At 44.9% G+C, this 17654-nt stretch overlaps 2 protein-coding genes across 2 annotated transcripts in view; one reads left to right on the forward strand and one right to left on the reverse strand.

Moving 5' to 3' along the window:
- The window catches only part of LOC123762694 (5-hydroxytryptamine receptor 2A), a 513254-nt gene that overhangs the window by 124062 nt on the left and 371538 nt on the right, over window positions 1–17654 (reverse strand). The gene's annotated exons all lie outside the window — the stretch shown is intronic.
- Window positions 1817–3097, forward strand: LOC138369160 (keratin-associated protein 16-1-like). The gene has a single exon (XM_069332098.1). It carries the CDS (start codon window positions 1817–1819, stop codon window positions 3095–3097), a length of 1281 nt encoding a protein of 426 aa, XP_069188199.1.

The raw sequence follows: 17654 nt of genomic DNA on the forward strand, positions 1-17654 counted from the left end.
TACAGAGAATGTGTGTGGTATACAGAGAAGAGGTGTGTGAAGAACTCAACAAGAGGTTCCAGGAGGTCTTCACAAAAGAACAAGGTGAGGAGAAAGGGAAGTAAACTTTTTCACTGTGCTAGGAGAAAGGGAATTAAACCAGGCGGCCTCGGAAGGGTTCGAAATTACGAGAGAGGAAGTCAAGAGACACCTGCTGGATCTGGATGTTAAAAAGGCTGTTGGTCCAGACAGGATTTCGCCATGGATACTGAAAGAGTGCGCAGAGGCACTTTGCTTGCCACTCTCCATAGTGTATAGTAGGTCACTTGAGACGGGAGACCTACCAGAAATATGGAAGACGGCGAATGTGGTCCCAATATACAAAAAGGGCGACAGGCAAGAGGCACTGAACTACAGGCCAGTGTCCTTGACTTTTATACCATGCAAGGTGATGGAGAAGATCGTGAGAAAAAACCTGGTAACACATCTGGAGAGAAGGGACTTCGTGACAAATCGCCAACATGGGTTCAGGGAGGGTAAATCTTGCCTGACAGACTTAATAGAATTCTACGACCAGGTGACAAAGATTAAGCAAGAAAGAGAGGGCTGGGCGGACTGCATTTTCTTGGATTGTCGGAAAGCCTTTGACACAGTACCGCATAAGAGGCTGGTACATAAGCTGGAGAGACAGGCAAGTGTAGCTGGTAAGGTGCTCCAGTGGATAAGGGAGTATCTAAGCAATAGAAGCAGAGAGTTACGGTGAGAGGTGAGACCTCAGATTGGCGTGAAGTCACCAGTGGAGTCCCCACAGAGCTCTGTACTCGGTCCTTTCTTGTTTCTGATATATGTAATGATCTCCCGGAGGGTATAGATTCATTTCTCTCAATGTTTGCGGACGATGCCAAAATTATGAGAAGGATTAAGACAGAGGAGGACTGCTTGAGGCTTCAAGAAGACCTAGACAAGCTGAAGGAACAACAAATGGTTGTTAGAGTTTAACCCTAGCAAATGTAATGTAATGAAGATAGGTGATGGGAGCAGGAGGCCAGATACACGGTACCATCTGGGAGATGAAATACTTCAAGAGTCAGAGAAAGAAAAAGACTTAGGGGTTTGATATCACGTCAGACCTGTCCCCTGCAGCCCATATCAAGCGGATAACATCAGCGGCATATGCCAGGCTGGCCAACATAAGAACGGAATTCAGAAACTTGTGTAAAGAATCATTCAGAACTTTGTATACCACATATGTCAGGCCAATCCTGGAGTATGCAGCCCCAGCATGGAGTCCATATCTAGTCAAGCATAAGACTAAACTGGAAAAGGTTCAAAGGTTTGCCACCAGACTAGTACCCGAGCTGAGAGGTATGAGCTACGAGGAGAGGCTACGGGAATTAAACCTCACTTCGCTGGAAGACAGAAGAATTAGGGGGGACATAATCACCACATTCAAGATTCTCAAGGGAATTGATAGGGTAGATAAAGACAGGCTATTTAACACAAGGGGCACACGTACTAGGGGACACAGGTGGAAACTGAGTGCCCAAATGAGCCACAGAGATATTAGAAAGAACTTTTTTAGTGTCAGAGTGGTTGACAAATGGAATGCATTAGGAAGTGATGTGGTGGAGGCTGACTCCATACACAGTTTTCAAATGTAGATATGATAGAGCCCAATAGGCTCAGGAACCTGTACACCTGTTGATTGACAGTTGAGAGGCGGGACCAAAGAGCCAGAGCTCAACTCCCGCTAGCAAGCACAACTAGGTGAGTACACATTATAACTACCATCAACACTACTGTCCCAGCCAGGAGCTATAGACGGTTCGTTTGCATAATGTCACTTTTTCAGCAAGAGCCTAAAGCGCTCCCTGTAAGTGCATACCTTCATGGTACGTGCACGCCTTCATGGTGCACGCCTTCATGGTGCACGCCTTCATGGTGCACGCCCTCAGGTTGCACGCCCTCAGGTTTGCACGCCCTTAGGTTGCACGCCCCTCAGGTTGCACACCCTCAGGTTGCACGCCCTCAGGTTGCACGCCCCTCAGGTTGCACACCCTCAGGTTGCACGCCCTCAGGTTGCACGCCCTCAGGTTGCACGCCCCTCAGGTTTGCACGCCCTCAGGTTGCACGCCCTCAGGTTGCACACCCCTCAGGTTGCACGCCCCTCAGGTTGCCACGCCCTCAGGTTGCACGCCCTCAGGTTGCACGCCTCTCAGGTTTGCACGCCCTCAGATTGCACGCCCTCAGGTTGCACGCCCCTCAGGTTGCACGCCCTCAGGTTGCACGCCCTCAGGTTGCACGCCCTCAGGTTGCACGCCCTCAGGTTGCACGCCCCTCAGGTTGCACGCCCCTCAGGTTTGCACGCCCCTCAGGTTTGCACGCCCCTCAGGTTGCACGCCCTCAGGTTGCACGCCCCTCAGGTTGCACGCCCCTCAGGTTGCACGCCCTCAGGTTGCACGTCCTCAGGTTTGCACGCCCCTCAGGTTGCACGCCCCTCAGGTTGCACGCCCTCAGGTTGCACGCCCCCTCACGTTGCACGCCCCTCAGGTTGCACGCCCTCAGGTTGCACATCCTCAGGTTTGCACGCCCCTCAGGTTGCACACCCTCAGGTTGCACGCCCTCAGGTTGCACGCCCTCAGGTTGCACGCCCCTCAGGTTGCACGCCCTCAGGTTGCACATCCTCAGGTTACACGCCCCTCAGGTTGCACACCCTCAGGTTGCACGCCCTCAGGTTGCACGCCCCTCAGGTTGCACGCCCCTCAGGTTGCACGCCCCTCAGGTTGCACACCCTCAGGTTGCACGCCCTCAGGTTTGCACGCCCTTAGGTTGCACGCCCTCAGGTTTGCACGCCCTCAGGTTGCACGCCCTCAGGTTGCACGCCTCTCAGGTTGCACACCCTCAGGTTGCACGCCCTCAGGTTTGCACGCCCTTCAGGTTGCACGCCCCTCAGGTTGCACGCCCTCAGGTTTGCACGCCCTTAGGTTGCACGCCCTCAGGTTTGCACGCCCTCAGGTTGCACGCCCCTCAGGTTGCACGCCCCTCAGGTTGCACGCCCCTCAGAGCGAAAGAACGTATGTATGCAAAAACCATTTTCAACAGGAATATGAAGTTATGAATGAATTTCACGTCTCTGTGACCAATATTTTACTTGCAAACACGACTTAAAATCTTCTTTAATGTTTACCGTTTGGCTTCAATACAATTTTATTATTTAAAATATTACAAATAAAATGATCAAGACCTCATTATTATTCAATTACAACTACTCCATCAATTTAATGCAAACTTCTGCTATTACGGCCATTACTAGTAATACTTAATCTATGTATTATACAATAAATAGAGCTTTTTCTGGGTGAATCTCTTTAGGTTAAGATTTGTTTAGTGTTGACGTTGACTAAGAGTGAGCAGAGATATGTCGAGTACATGGAGAAATATTGCACGTTTCTCGCAGTCAAAAACAGACCTAAGCAAGCCAGTTGATAGTGTAGCGAGCCTAACGGTACCAGTAAAAACCATTGATGACTGGCAAGAGCTGGCCACTATGTTCCCACCGTGCTCTACCTTCCTGGGCAGGTCACTTGGCCTTTCTCGACCAGTTGCAACAACATTTTGGACATGTTGAACTAATTTTCTTCATAATATGAACCAACCACAAGGAACAACTGTTTGCAACGTGATTATAGATTTTATATATATATATATATATATATATATATATATATATATATATATATATATATATATATATATATATATATATATATATATATATACATATATGTATATATTGAGAGAGAGAGAGAGAGACTGAAAAGCACATCTACTCTGTTTTCTCTGTACACAAAAGGAGCCAATTAAGTATTTCGTTTTCCAGTTGTGTTTATATATTCATGTTGTTGTCAAACCACTGGTCCCGAGACGATGACTCTTCATCAACTTCCCTGATAATAAGTATTCAGTTTGTGTTTCGTCTAGTGCTTCCCTTATTGTTGGTTCTGGAGGTTTAGAGGGAATATTGGAATGATGTTGGTCCTGCTGGTTGCTTTCATTCCCTCCTCCTTCTTCCCCCTTGTGTGCTCTCTCCGGCCTCACTGCATATATGATTCCACTATGTAAACATTCCTGCCCCCTTACCTTTCCCCTCCCCCTTCCCCCATGCATCCCTTCCTGCATGCCAGTTCTCCTTTCCTTCCTGTATAACCAATATACTCATCCAATATGTCTCGGGTTCCATCCCCCTCCCTTCCTACCACTTCCACATTGGTCTCTCCCTCTGTCTGTATGTCTCTGTCTCTGTCTCTGTCTGTCTCTCTCTCTCTCTCTCCCTCTCTCTCTCTCTCCCTCTCTCTGGTTCACCTGGTTGCGTGGTGCTCACAAACTAGTCATCTATCCCTTCTCTAACTTCAGCTTTAACGTTGCCGGTCTCTCACTTAGGCTGCTTCTATCTCATCAAACTTTGCCTCCTTAGTGTCAATATATTACAATATTTTCACATCAGTTTATGGACTCATGTTAATTTTCATCTAATAACTAAGAGAGAGAGAGAGAGAGAGAGAGAGAGAGAGAGAGAGAGAGAGAGAGAGAGAGAGAGAGAGAGAGAGAGAGGAGAGAGAGAGAGAGAGAGAGAGAGAGAGAGAGGGTGAGTAAGGGAAGAGCTCATGAGTGACAAAAGTAGAGAGATGGAGGGATAGAGGATGGAACAGAGAAAGAAAGAATGGGGGGGGGGGGAGGGAGATAGTTGTTGCAAATAAAGAAAAGAGAGGGGTAGGGATGGAAGAGCGATGGAGTACAGCGAATCGTGTGTCTTATAATGTCCTCCATATGTAAGAGCGAATAAATATTAAGTTGAAAAAAAATCTTGAACACTGGCAAGAAACTCTTTAACATTAAACTGTCTTCCACCTGCAATATAACATTCCACCTCTCACACAAATGAACGCTGAAGCAGTTCATCGACTTGAAGGCTTATCTTAAAAAAATAGAAACAGTGTCCAAAATGTAAGATCACATCCTTGAAATGAAAGAGAAACCTCCACTTGTAAGAACGAAAGTAAGAAGACGAGTTACGACATTGTCTCTGGGGAAGTGGACGAGGCAGATGGATCCAGTCACCGTGATGTTAGATAATTGTCGAGCTCCAGATAGCCGGCGACTCTTGGAGGCTGCTGCTCCAGCTGCTGCTGCTCCAGCTGCCTCAGCTGCTGCTGCTGCTCCAGCTGCTGCTGCTGCTCCAGCTGCTGCTGCTGCTCCAGCTGCTGCTGCTGCTCCAGCTGCTGCTGCTGCTGCTGTTACTGCTCCAGCTGCTGCTGCTGCTCCAGCTGCTGCTGCTGCTCCAGCTGCTGCTGCTGCTGCTGCTTCAGCTGCTACTGCTGGTCCAGCTGCTGCTGCTCGCTTCCTGGTTCATTTTTAGATAATTCGAGAGGTTCACATCCGAGAAAGCCAAGACAGGGTGGTTGAATGGGGCGGGGGATGTAAACTCTCAACTCCCTTCTTATAAGACGAGATCTTGAATCATTCCTAGCCTATGATACATATGTAAAACAGGTTTATGGCGAGTTTTGCAATGTGTGTGTTGAAGTTTCCAACGTCGGCATGTGTTCCTTTTTTTTAATATTCTCACGATATTGATTCTTGCCTACAAATAGTGTTCACGCATTAGTCCCCTTTACACAAGACAACGGTACTCGACTCCTCAACACAATGGAGGGTTTCCAAGTCCTCAACACCAAGTTTAACCCCACTCTGCTTTTCCTGAATTTGAGAGAACTTTCTCTTTATTCGCCCACATGTCTGAAGCCCTTCCTACAGGAAGATAAGGGTGTGATATTCCTCCTCTACGAACCCTTAGGCCCGGGTTCGATTCCTGGCCGAGACAGAAACGGAGCAGTAAAGTAGATAAATCATCACGTAGCAGTAAATAGGTTCCTGGGAGCTACACAGCTGTTACGGGCTGCATTCTAGGGATATATGCGTGACAAAAAAATATATGTTAGGCATGACAAAAGAAAGTATATCGGAATTCAGTATATTAGAAAACCGACGGGTAGAAAGGCGGTGTCCAAAAGCTAACAGCTCGATCCTGCAGGCTTAAATAGTATATACACACACACATCTGTTTCTCAGGAAGGAAGCAAAGGGTTACGGTGAGAACAGAGACATCAGAGTGGAGAGAGAGGTTACGAGTGGAGTACCACAAGGGTCGGTTCTAAGGCCCGTCCTGTTTCTAATATATGTTCACGACCTAAAAGAGTAAATTGATTCCTTCATATCAATGTTTGTAGATGATGCAAAACTAACGAGCAGAGTCAGGACAAGGATAGTGTGATCCTTCAAACGGATTTGGACACACTCCAGAAGTGGTCTGAAAAATGGTAGTTAGAATTTAACCCAGCCAAATGCAAAGTTAATTGGATTGGAACAGGAGTGAGAAGACAAGTATGGCAGAATAGGTTAAAGGGAAGACAGATTATTCAGTCAGAAAAGGAGAAAGACCTGTGAGTGGACATGAGTGTGAGCCCACGTTAACAAAAGTATTATTGTTAATAATAACAATAGCTGTATATGGCATGCTGGCCAACGTCCGAGCATCCTTCAGAAACTTGGACAAAGGACATTCTGGGCTCCTATATACAGCGAAGGTGTAACTCGCACTTGAACATGCATAACCAGCATGGAACCCTTACCTGAAAAACCACAAGGAGAAACTAGGAAAGGTCCAAACATATGTAACAAGACTCGTTCCAGAGTTGAAGGGATTGATCTATGAGGAAAGACTGAGAGAACTCGTCTTTCCTTTACTAGAGAAAAGCAGAGATAGGAGGGACATGTTAACAAAATATAAGATCCCGAGGGTAACTGACATAGTAGACAAAGCACCAATGTTTAAAGATAGGAACAGCAGAACGAAGGGTCAAGGATGGAAATTGGAGTCGCAAATGAGTCACAAACACGTCAGAAGTTTATGTTTCTGTGTTAGAGATGTTAATAAGTTGAATAAGTTAAACGTAAAAGTCGTTGAAGCTAATTCGATTCAAAATTTTATATGTAAATATGATAAAAGCGCGAGAAATGAGTCATGGAATTACTCTAAGAACGTCCGGAAGACGGAGCCAGGAGCCAAGCTCGACCCTGCAAGTACATGTAGATGAGAATGTAGGTGAGTACACACACGTGTGTGCACACAGACAGACAAACAGACAGACAGACAGACAGACAGACAGACAGACAGACAGACAGACAGACAGACAGACAGACAGACAGACAGACACACACACACACACACACACACACACACACAGGTTACACGCAGGGGGCTGGATGGTTGAGTGAACAGCGCTCTAGATTCGTGGACCTAGGGACCAAGGTTCCATCCCCGCACCCAGCGGAGACAGATGGGCAGAGTTTCCTTAACCCTGATGACCCTGTTACCTAGCAGTAAATTGGTACCTGGGAGTTAGTCAGCTGCTACGGGCTGCTTCCTGTGTGTGTGTGTGTGTGTGTGTGTGTGTGGAGGGAAAAAAAATAGTAACAGTTGATTGACAGTTGAGAGGCGGGCCGAAGAGCAGAGCTCAACCCCCGCAAGCACAATTAGGTGAATACACACACACAGACACACACACACACACACACACACACACACACACACACACACACACACACACACACACACACACACACATAGAATAGAATTCTACGATCAGGTGACAAAGATTAAGCAAGAAAGAGAGGGCTGGACGGACTGCATATTCTTGGATTGTCAGAAATCCTTTGATATAGTACCGCATAAGTGGCTGGTACATAAGCTGGAGAGACAGGCAGGTGTAGCGGGTAAGGTGCTCCAGGGGATAAGGGAGTACCTGAGCAATAGGAAGCTGAGAGTTACGGTGAGGGGTGAGACCTCAGATTGGGGTGAAGTCACCAGTGGAGTCCCACAGGGCTCTGTACTCGGTCCTATCTTGTTTCTGATATACATAAATGATCTCCCGGAGGGTATAGACTCATTTCTCTCAATGTTTGCTGACAATGCCAAAATTATGAGAAGGATTAAGACAAAGGAGGACAGCTTGAGGCTTCAAGAAGACCTAGACAAACTTAAGGAATGGTTGAACAAATGTGTGTTAGAGTTTAACCCAAGCAAATGCAATGGAATGAAGATAGGTGTAGAGAGCAGGAGGCCAGATACAAGGTATCATTTGGGAGATGAAACTCTTCAAGAGTCAGAGAGAGAGAAAGACCTGGGGGTTGATATCACGCCAGACATGTCTCCTGCAGCCCATATCAAGAGGATAACATCAGCGGCATATGCCAGGCTGGCCAACATAAGAACGGCATTTAGAAGCTTGTGTATGGAATCATTCAGAATTTTGTATACCACATATGTCAGGCCAATCCTGGAGTATGCAGCCCCAGCATGGAGTCCATATCTAGTCAAACATAAGACTAAACTGGAAAAGGTTTAAAAGTTTGCCACCAGACTAGTACCCGAACTGAGGGGTATGAGCTACGAGGAGAGACTACGGGAATTAAACCTCACGTCGCTGGAAGACAGAAGAGTTAGAGGGGCCATGATCACCATATACAAGATTCTCAAAGGAATTGATAGGGTAGATAAAGACAGGCTATTTAACACAAGGGGCACACGCACTAGGGGACACAGGTGGAAACTGAGTGCCCAAATGAGCCACAGAGATATTAGAAAGAACTTTTTTAGTGTCAGAGTGGTTGACAAATGAAATGCATTAGGACGTGATGTGGTGGAGGCTGACTCCATACACAGTTTCAAGTGTAGATATGATAGAGCCCAGTAGGCTCAGGAATCTGTACACCTGTTGATTGACGGTTGAGAGGCGGGACCAAAGAGCCAGAGCTCAACCCCCGCAAGCACACAAATAGCTGCGTACACACACACACACACACACACACACACACTTTTCTGATAAGGTTTGTCCCTGAAAAAAATGAAAATTATTACCCAACGTTCAAACTAATGCCATAAAAACAGCGAGCTTATCTGATTTCCTGCAATAATGAGAGCAAAGTGTTCTCTCCCACACGTGCACCGCGTAAATCCCCACCAGGAGGGAAAATACAGCAACTCTCCGTTTCTTACAGCCTCGTGTTTTCATGTCAACTGAAGCGTACTCTACTCCACCTCAGCACACCAGTCACACGCATCTTAAACCTGACTTTACGCACATCTTGTTTTGTACACACCTGGCTTATATCCCCCCTGCGTCAAGTTGTCTTAGTAGCGAGTTCAATATGCAGAGTGTTGTTTGTGAAGGCTCTGGGCAAACACCAGCACATGTTGGTGTTCCCGCGTTAAGGGCACCACGCTCTAAACTACATTTATTACCTCCATATTTATATATATACATATTTTTATATTTATGTATTCAACTCTCTTTGCTTGCGAGTTTCAGTTCCTGGGCCCCCGCCTTTCGGTTGCTGGTTGCCTAAAATGCACTGGCTCTCGGCACTCTTGCTCTTTTTTATCTTGTGTATGGAAGATACGCTATACATTACATATAGAAATTTATCTTAAGTACCAATTCTTTCAGCCCATTTTACCTGCTCATTACTGTTACAGTAAAGAAGTGCCTATATGGATCCTGTGGCACGTTGGAGCGTCTAGTTTCCACCCATGTCCCCTCGTCCTGCCCTTCTTCATGGGCTAATCAATTCCGGTTTTGTCCACTTTGTCACCGCCTCCAAGAACTGTAAACCTTGTTATCATGTAGTCTTTCCCTGTTCCCATTGCCAGCGTGAGTTAGTGTGTGAGAGCGAGGGCTGTTGTGGACGCTGTTGGTAGGTCGCTGTATGCTAGAGAACCGTAGTGTGCCTGTCACTTGTCCGTGTGTTCTTTGTTGACGTTTGCGGTGGGCTTCCGTGTATCTCTTTCCGCCTCGACGTCCACATCTCCCGTGTCTCCGTCTCGACGTCCACACCTCCCGTGTCTCCGTCTCGACGTCCACATCTCCCATGTCTCCGTCTTGACGTCCACACCTCCCGTGTCTCCGTCTCGACGTCCACACCTCCCGTGTCTCCGTCTCGACGTCCACACCTCCCGTGTCTCCGTCTCGACGTCCACATCTCCCATGTCTCCGTCTCGACGTCCACACCTCCCGTGTCTCCGTCTCGACGTCCACATCTCCCGTGTCTCCGTCTCGACGTCCACACCTCCCGTGTCTCCGTCTCGACGTCCACACCTCCCATGTCTCCTGCTTAAGCCACAGTCCAACCCGTTCTCGCAAATTTAATAAGTCAATATTGACTTATTAGTTGCGTGCATAGGTGACATACTTAACATAATAGTTTCCCTTGAAAAGCTTCATAGAAAACAACGACCTTACCTAACCTACTTAGTATGTTAAAATAAGCATATTATAGCTTCGTAATTACAATTGTTACTTAACCTATTATAGGTATAGGTTAGGTAATAATTGTAATTACGAAGCAATAAGATGCTTATCTTAACATACTAAGTAGGTTAGGTAAGTTCGGTGTTTTCTATGAAGCTTTTCAAGGGAAACTATTATGTTAAGTATATCACCTATGCACATATTTAATAAGTCAATATTGACTTATTAAATTTGCGAGAACGGGTTGCACAGTCAAGAGAAAGCACTAAACTATTACAACTGTATAGCACTAGGAAGGCTGCCAGGAAAAGGATTTAGGATACGGCAAAGGAAAGGAATGATGCCCAACCATTTGGACGGTCGGGAATTGAACACCGACCTGCAAGAAGCGAGACCGTCGCTGTATAGTCAAGCTCAAGTGGTTGGGCAACAAGAAGGATTGGCTGCAATGTCCCGTTCACCGCCACCAACATCAATCTGCAACCAGGTATCAAATTTTCTCCCTAACTGCCAGATTAAAGCACATAAGTTGCTCGCAATAAAAACTTTAAAGGGCAGGAGGACCTCCTTCACGAGACTTGCCAAGTTGGGTCCCCTAAACTTTAAGTTCGATGAGGAAGAGGAGGAGGAGGTGGGGGATGGGAATAGGATGAGAGGAGGTGGGGGATGGGAATAGGATGAGAGGGGGGGGGGAGTTGAAGTTCAGCTGGAAATGAGCGAATTATTATTCCTCAGTTAGTCTTACATGGAAAAATAAGATTTCCCCTGATGTAAGGATAAGTCTTCTTGATATCTTGTGACATTTTAGGGGTGTTGGGTTACAACATTAAAAGATACAGTTTAGCCCGTGATACAAGACCTGCCCACTATATATATGTTTAATAAGGGACATGATTAAATCAAACATTTACGTACGTACATTCTCAAATATATATATATATATATATATATATATATATATATATATATATATATATATATATATATATATCATACACATGCACACATTTCTAAGAAGCGTTATTAAAATGGTGAGAAGACGCCACGTGTTTCCACGTGTAAGCAGCATCAGGTAAACACGCTCATACACACAAAACCTCACAATCACCAACAAATTCCCTCTGAGACGCACACAAACACTTCCAAGAATTTACCAGAAGCAGAAGAAAGACTTCTAAAAACAAACTTCTTCATCTCATCTTTCCTTTCCACTTGAAAAATCGTTTGTGACTGCTCAGAGTTCAGCGCGAAATAGGATTTGCTATTTTTTCCCAAGCGGTCGTTAAGGCAAATTAAGGGATGAGAATCGTGTTGGAGCAGAAGAGAAGACATGTGCGGGAGATGAGCAGGCAGTGTGTACTGCGGGGGGTTGAGCTCTGGCTCTTTGGTCCCGCCTCTCAACTGTCAATCAACTGGTATACAGATTCTTGAGCCTACTGGGCTCTGTCATATCTACATTTGAAACTGTGTATGGAGTCAGCCTCCACCACATCACTGCCTAATGCATTCCATTTGTTAGCTACTCTGACACTGAAAAACTTCTTTCTAATGTCTCTGTGGCTCATCTGGGTACTAAGTTTCCACCTGTGTCCCCTTGTTCGTGTCCCACCCGTGCTGAAGAGTTTGTCTTTGTCCACCCTGTCAATTCCCCTGAGAATTTTGTAGGTGGTTATCATGTCTCCCCTTACTGTTCTGTTTTCCTGGGACGTGAGGTTTAGCTCTCTTAGTCTTTCCTCGTAGCTCATACCTCTTAGTTCCGGGACGAGTCTGATGTCATACCTCTGAAACTTCTCTAATTTTGTCTTGGTTTAACTAGGTATGAACTCCAGGCTGGAGCTGCATATTCCAGGATGGGTCTGACATAAGTGGTGTACAAGGTCCTGAACGATTCCTTACACAAGTTTCTAAAGGCAGTTCTTATGCTGGCCAACCTAGCATATGCCGCTGATGATATCCTTTTGATGTGGGTCTCTGGGGGACACGTTCGTTGTGATGTCAACCCCCAGATCTTTCTCTCTCTTTGACTCTTGCAGAATTTCACCTCCCAGATGGTACCTTGTGTTCAGCCTTCTGCTCCCTTCGCCTAATTACATTACTTTACACCTTCCTGAGTTTAACTTTAATAGCCATTTTCTAGACTATTCCTCCAGTTTGTCCAGGCCGTCCTGTAGTCTCTGTCTATCTTCATCTGTCTTGATTCTTCTCATAATTTTTGCATCATCAGCAAACATTGAGAAGAATGAGTCTATACCCTCTGGAAAATCGTTTACATATATTTGAAAAAGGATGGTTTCCAAGTACAGGGCCCTGTGGGACTCCGCTGGTGTCATCTGGTCACTCTGATATCTCCCCCCCCCCTCACCGTTACTCGCTGTTTCCTGTTGCTTAGATACTTACATATCCACTGGAGCCCCTTACCTTTTACTCCTGCCTGTTGCTCCAACTTTTGTAACAGCCTTATATGGGGTACTGTGTCAAAGGCTGTCCAACAGTCCAAGAAAATGCAGTCTGCCCATCCTTCTCTTTCTTGCCTAATTTTTGTTGCTTGGTCATAGAATCCTATTAACCCTGTAAGGCACGATTTACCATCTCTGAACCCATGTTGGTGGTGCGTTACAATGCTATTTCCCTTTAGATGTTCTACGAGCCATTTCCTCACGATCTTCTCCATCACCTTGCACTCTAACACAATGCACAGTTATAAACCCATTAAGATTTCAACTTAAGATTCAACAGAGCAGAAGAAGTTTTGAAACACATATGGCAAAATCTTACTGAAGCGACTATACGAGTCATAAATACTCATACTCCACCCAAGTAAAACAGAAACAAGCAACACTTAGTGGGCCAGCCAGAGGCTTAGGGCCCGCGCTGGAATATCCTGGAATATCTTAGGGCCCGCGCTGGAATTGAAAAAAAAAATCACCTTGCATGGTATACAAGTTAGGGGGAAACTGGCCTGTAGTTCAGTGCTTGTGTCTTGCCTGCTTTTGTATATTGGGACTATCTTAGCTGTCTTCCATATACACGTATGTCTGTCTGTCAGTCTTTACCTGGCTATCAATCTTTCTCTCACTGTCACTCACTCCATCAGTCACTCTCTTACTCACATGCACGCTCTGTCTCTCTCTCTCTTTCCCTCTCTCTCTCTCTCTCTCTCTCTCTCTCTCTCTCTCTCTCTCTCTCTCTCTCTCTCTCTCTCTCTCTCTCTCTCTCTCTCTCTCTCTCTTTATGTTCATTGGTGACATCATTTGTCCGTGGAAGATTGTGCGTGGTCCCACAACCAGAAGCGCACTTGTATAAATGGATAGGAGGACTAAATGTGTTCTATGTTCAGCCAATAACCGGCTTACTCTAAACACTTAAGGGTCCGGCGTGTAACCGGTTAGGTGTCGGCGCAGTTAGTCTTTCCGTGTGCAAAGGTCACCTCCACAATCCGGACAGGATTCCTCTTCCCTATCACGGAAAACAAAGCAAAAAAATACCACAGTGCCCCGTTTTATTTTTCCAGCACAATACGAGTAATCAATTGTATTCAATCACGTTACCAAAACAAGCAAGATTTATAGAGCTGTTACCAACTCACACTCTGACTCTCTGGCCGGAGGTGAAGCCTTATTCTTGACTCATCAGTGGAAAGGAAAGCATGTAGTTTGACTCATCCATGTCATCAAATTAAATATCAACTACAATCGCAATATTCACCAGGTTTACATCGCTGTCACAAAAAAGTAGCTCTGTCTTTATGCTTGACTCAGTAGTACCAACGACACTGTTAAAACTGTCTATATGGACACGCAACACGTGAGGAAGATGTGGTAATATGCAGCTTAAGACTTAAAAAACATCTAAGACACCTTCCCGAGAGGTATCAAGCATGGGCATGTTATTTACATTATTTAGGTTGATCTAGACTCTTGACTTTTGTAGTGGCCTTAGTAACCCTCCATCGCTTGGTGGGTCCATAGCCCAACCCAAACCAGGGGAGTGAAAACCAGGTGAACAAAGTGAACGGAAGCGGTGGGAAATTGGTGTGAGGTGGGGGGCAGAACTGATAAGCTTAACACAAGGCAGCAGACTGGTTGTAAGTGACTGTGAGTGGTGCAGTGAGCAAGTATTGACAGGCTCCACAGCATGCTGAAGGTTGGCTGTGAGTGCGAGAAGCAACGACGGTCAACAGTCCCTGATACATATTGATGTGTGTCTGGCTTTATTGACTGTTTAGGGTCTAATGGCGCTTGATGCCTGTGGGAGTGATTGATACAGCAGGCTGCGAGGTATTCAATGTAACTGACGGTGTGCCAACACGTAATCACTTGACGGAGTAATCAAGAACTATACGAATGCAAGAGAACACAAAACAGCTGACCACATGTAATCATAAAACAGCTGATAAAATGTAAACACAAAACAGCTGACCACTTGTAAACATAAAACAGCTGATAATATGTAAACACAAAACAGCTGACCACATGTAAACATAAAACAGCTGGTAATATGTAAACACAAAACAGCCAACTACATGAAAACAATAAAAAAAAGCTAACTTTCTTGTAAACATAAAAACACTTTGAACACAATAAACGTAGCATTTTTCCCAGAGGGTCCGTGTTTACCTCTGATCATGACTGTGGAGCTAAACAAATTGGTAAAATGTTCTCTTACACAAGCTCATTTTACAACGGAATCAGACGAGCAAAATTGGTGCGTATCATCACGCCGCTAATCTGCGCGGGTCTTCGCTGTTATGCGTCACCTATTTTCGTCTTATGTCTTAATAAAATTAGCTTGAGCTTTTTCGTAATAAAATTACGCATGTTGGATTCGTCTGTCATGTAGAATTCAACCGCCATGTTGGATTTAGTTTCCGTTCTTGGATTCATCTACCATGTTGGATAAATCCTCAATGTTATCAATGTTAGATTAATCCGTCATGTTGGATTCTTTCAATATGTTGGATTCATTCGCCATGTTAGATGTATCCACCATGTTGGGTTGTGACACGTTGCTCGTGTATTTCCTCGAGCCATGAGAGTACCAGTTGGCGTTATGCTCACTGCGTGGTGCAACTAACCAATGCTTAATCATTTCATTAAATAACCGACATAATAAAACCCAACAAACAGCTTTCAGGCATCACACAGAACCACGTCTGACTCCAGACTGTTGCAATGTGGGGTTTCTTTGTCAAAATTTTGGAAATATTGCAAGCATATCTTGCAACAAGTTAGCGGCGGAATATTTGAGACTATTTTTAGCTGTTAGTGGTGGAAAACTTTAGCGAGAAGCCTGAGGGAGGGTGGGGGGGGGGGGTTGAGGGAAGTAGGTAGGTTGGTGGGGTGGGGGGGGGGAAGGGGTGGGGACAGGAGGATAGAGAGTTCCCAAAGGTTGCACTCACATATGAATATTCAGTCCCAAAATTCTTCCGCTGCCTCTCCCAGTTGCTGATCAATTAGTAAAAAACTCACTCGGAGGGCAATTATTTTTTTCTGGCAAATGGATTTCCTGACCCAATTCTCCATTCCACAGTTCCTCCTCATGGAATCTACCACCATTTACTTCCTTATCGGATCCATTGTCAGTTTTCCATTGTAATAAGCTGGTTATAATGATTGTTATATATTCCCCTTATTCCACACCCAATCGGTTGGTATGTACTCGCGCGAAGACATTTGCAACTTCGTGCGCGTAAAGCCATCTTGTTCGTGTTGCTAATTCACTCACAGACGACTCATTAGCATCATTTTACTTACTATTTAATTACCGTTAATTACCTTAGACTGGTAGTGGACGTCCATGGGTTCGTTAAACGTTTCCTTCACAGTTTGTAAATTCGTTAAACAGGTTCAACCATTATATTCCACCATCTATTTCACCATTATAACTGAGGATAATGTGGTAACAATTTTTAAGAAAGGAGATAGATCACTTGCGTCAAACTATCGGCCAATTATCTTCACAACTATTGTGGGAAAGTTGATTGAATCAATAATTGCAAATACCATTCGTCTTCATCTTGAAAAACATAAATTAATAAATGATTCACAATATGGTTTTACAAATGGCCGTTCATGTTTAACAAATTCGCCATCATTTCATTCCAGCATAGTTGAGGCAGTTGATAGTTCAATGCTTCAAGCTTAATTACTGTAAAATCAGCGGGGGGGGGGGGGGCGAATGGGAGGTGTACCATAGAAAACAAGGACGATTATTAATTATTATGAACAGCTAACCACAGGTAGATGACAACATAATTACAAAGTAGGATAACAATGATAAAGGAAAATACTTTCAGATTAGTAAGAACCAACTTTACTAAACATTGAGAATAAAAGTAAGACAATAGCTAGACTCGGTATCGCAAAGCACTTAACAAGTAATAAAGTGAATAATGGGATACAGACACCTACTGCAATCTTTCTAGAACAAAAATATAGAACAAGATCTCAAAGTGGAGGTATGCTGCCAGCGGCATTCGACCAGAGTAAGTGGCACGGCTAAGCCTGTTCATCTTTGTGAGTGACTCTCCAGAAGGAATTAACTCCATGCTCTCTATGTTCGCTGATGATGCAAAAATTATGAAGAGGCTAAATACAATGGAAGATTGTAACAAACTGCAAGATGACCAGACATTGTCAGAGAATGGTTCAACAAATGGCTCCTAGAGTTTAACTCAGTTAAGTGTAAAATAATAAAGCTGGTTGCTGGGAACAGGAGAGAGTTCACAAGGCAAAGTAAAGGAGAGAAAACACCTGGAAATATCCAGAGAAAACTCTTGGAGTTTGAGATGACGCCGAACCTGTTACCAGAAAGCGTCATCAAACAAAGATAATCAGGGATACATATACAAGACTGCCAAGAGCGGAACTGCCTTTAAGAATTAGAACAAAGAGTCGATCAGGAGCCTACACCCCACACAACTGTTATTGAATATGTGGCACCAGTGTCGAGTCTCTTATCGCGTTTCGAACAAAATGAAGCTGGACCAATTCCAGAGGTATGCCACCACACTGCTCTCAGTGCTGAGAGGTCTGAGCTACGAGGAGGATTTAATCCTCGTTTTTCTGAGAGAGAGAGAGAGAGAGAGAGAGAGAGAGAGAGAGAGAGAGAGAGAGAGAGAGAGAGAGAGAGAGAGAGAGAGAGAGAGAGAGAGAGAGAGAGAGAGAGAGAGAGAGAGAGAGAGAGAGAAGAAATTGAGAAGACATGATCACCACATACAAAATAATCTAGGAAATAGACGACCCAAAGAAAGAAGAGACTTCTTAGCAGAGGTTGCACACGAACAGGTGGACACAGGAAAAGTAAATT

Source organism: Procambarus clarkii, chromosome 27 (assembly GCF_040958095.1).
Source record: "Procambarus clarkii isolate CNS0578487 chromosome 27, FALCON_Pclarkii_2.0, whole genome shotgun sequence".
NCBI classification, from domain to species: Eukaryota; Metazoa; Arthropoda; class Malacostraca; order Decapoda; family Cambaridae; genus Procambarus; species Procambarus clarkii.

Excerpts from the sequence above, each read along its gene's own strand:
- LOC138369160 (XM_069332098.1), top strand. The coding sequence starts at position 1,817 with ATGTCACTTTTTCAGCAAGAGCCTAAAGCGCTCCCTGTAAGTGCATAC.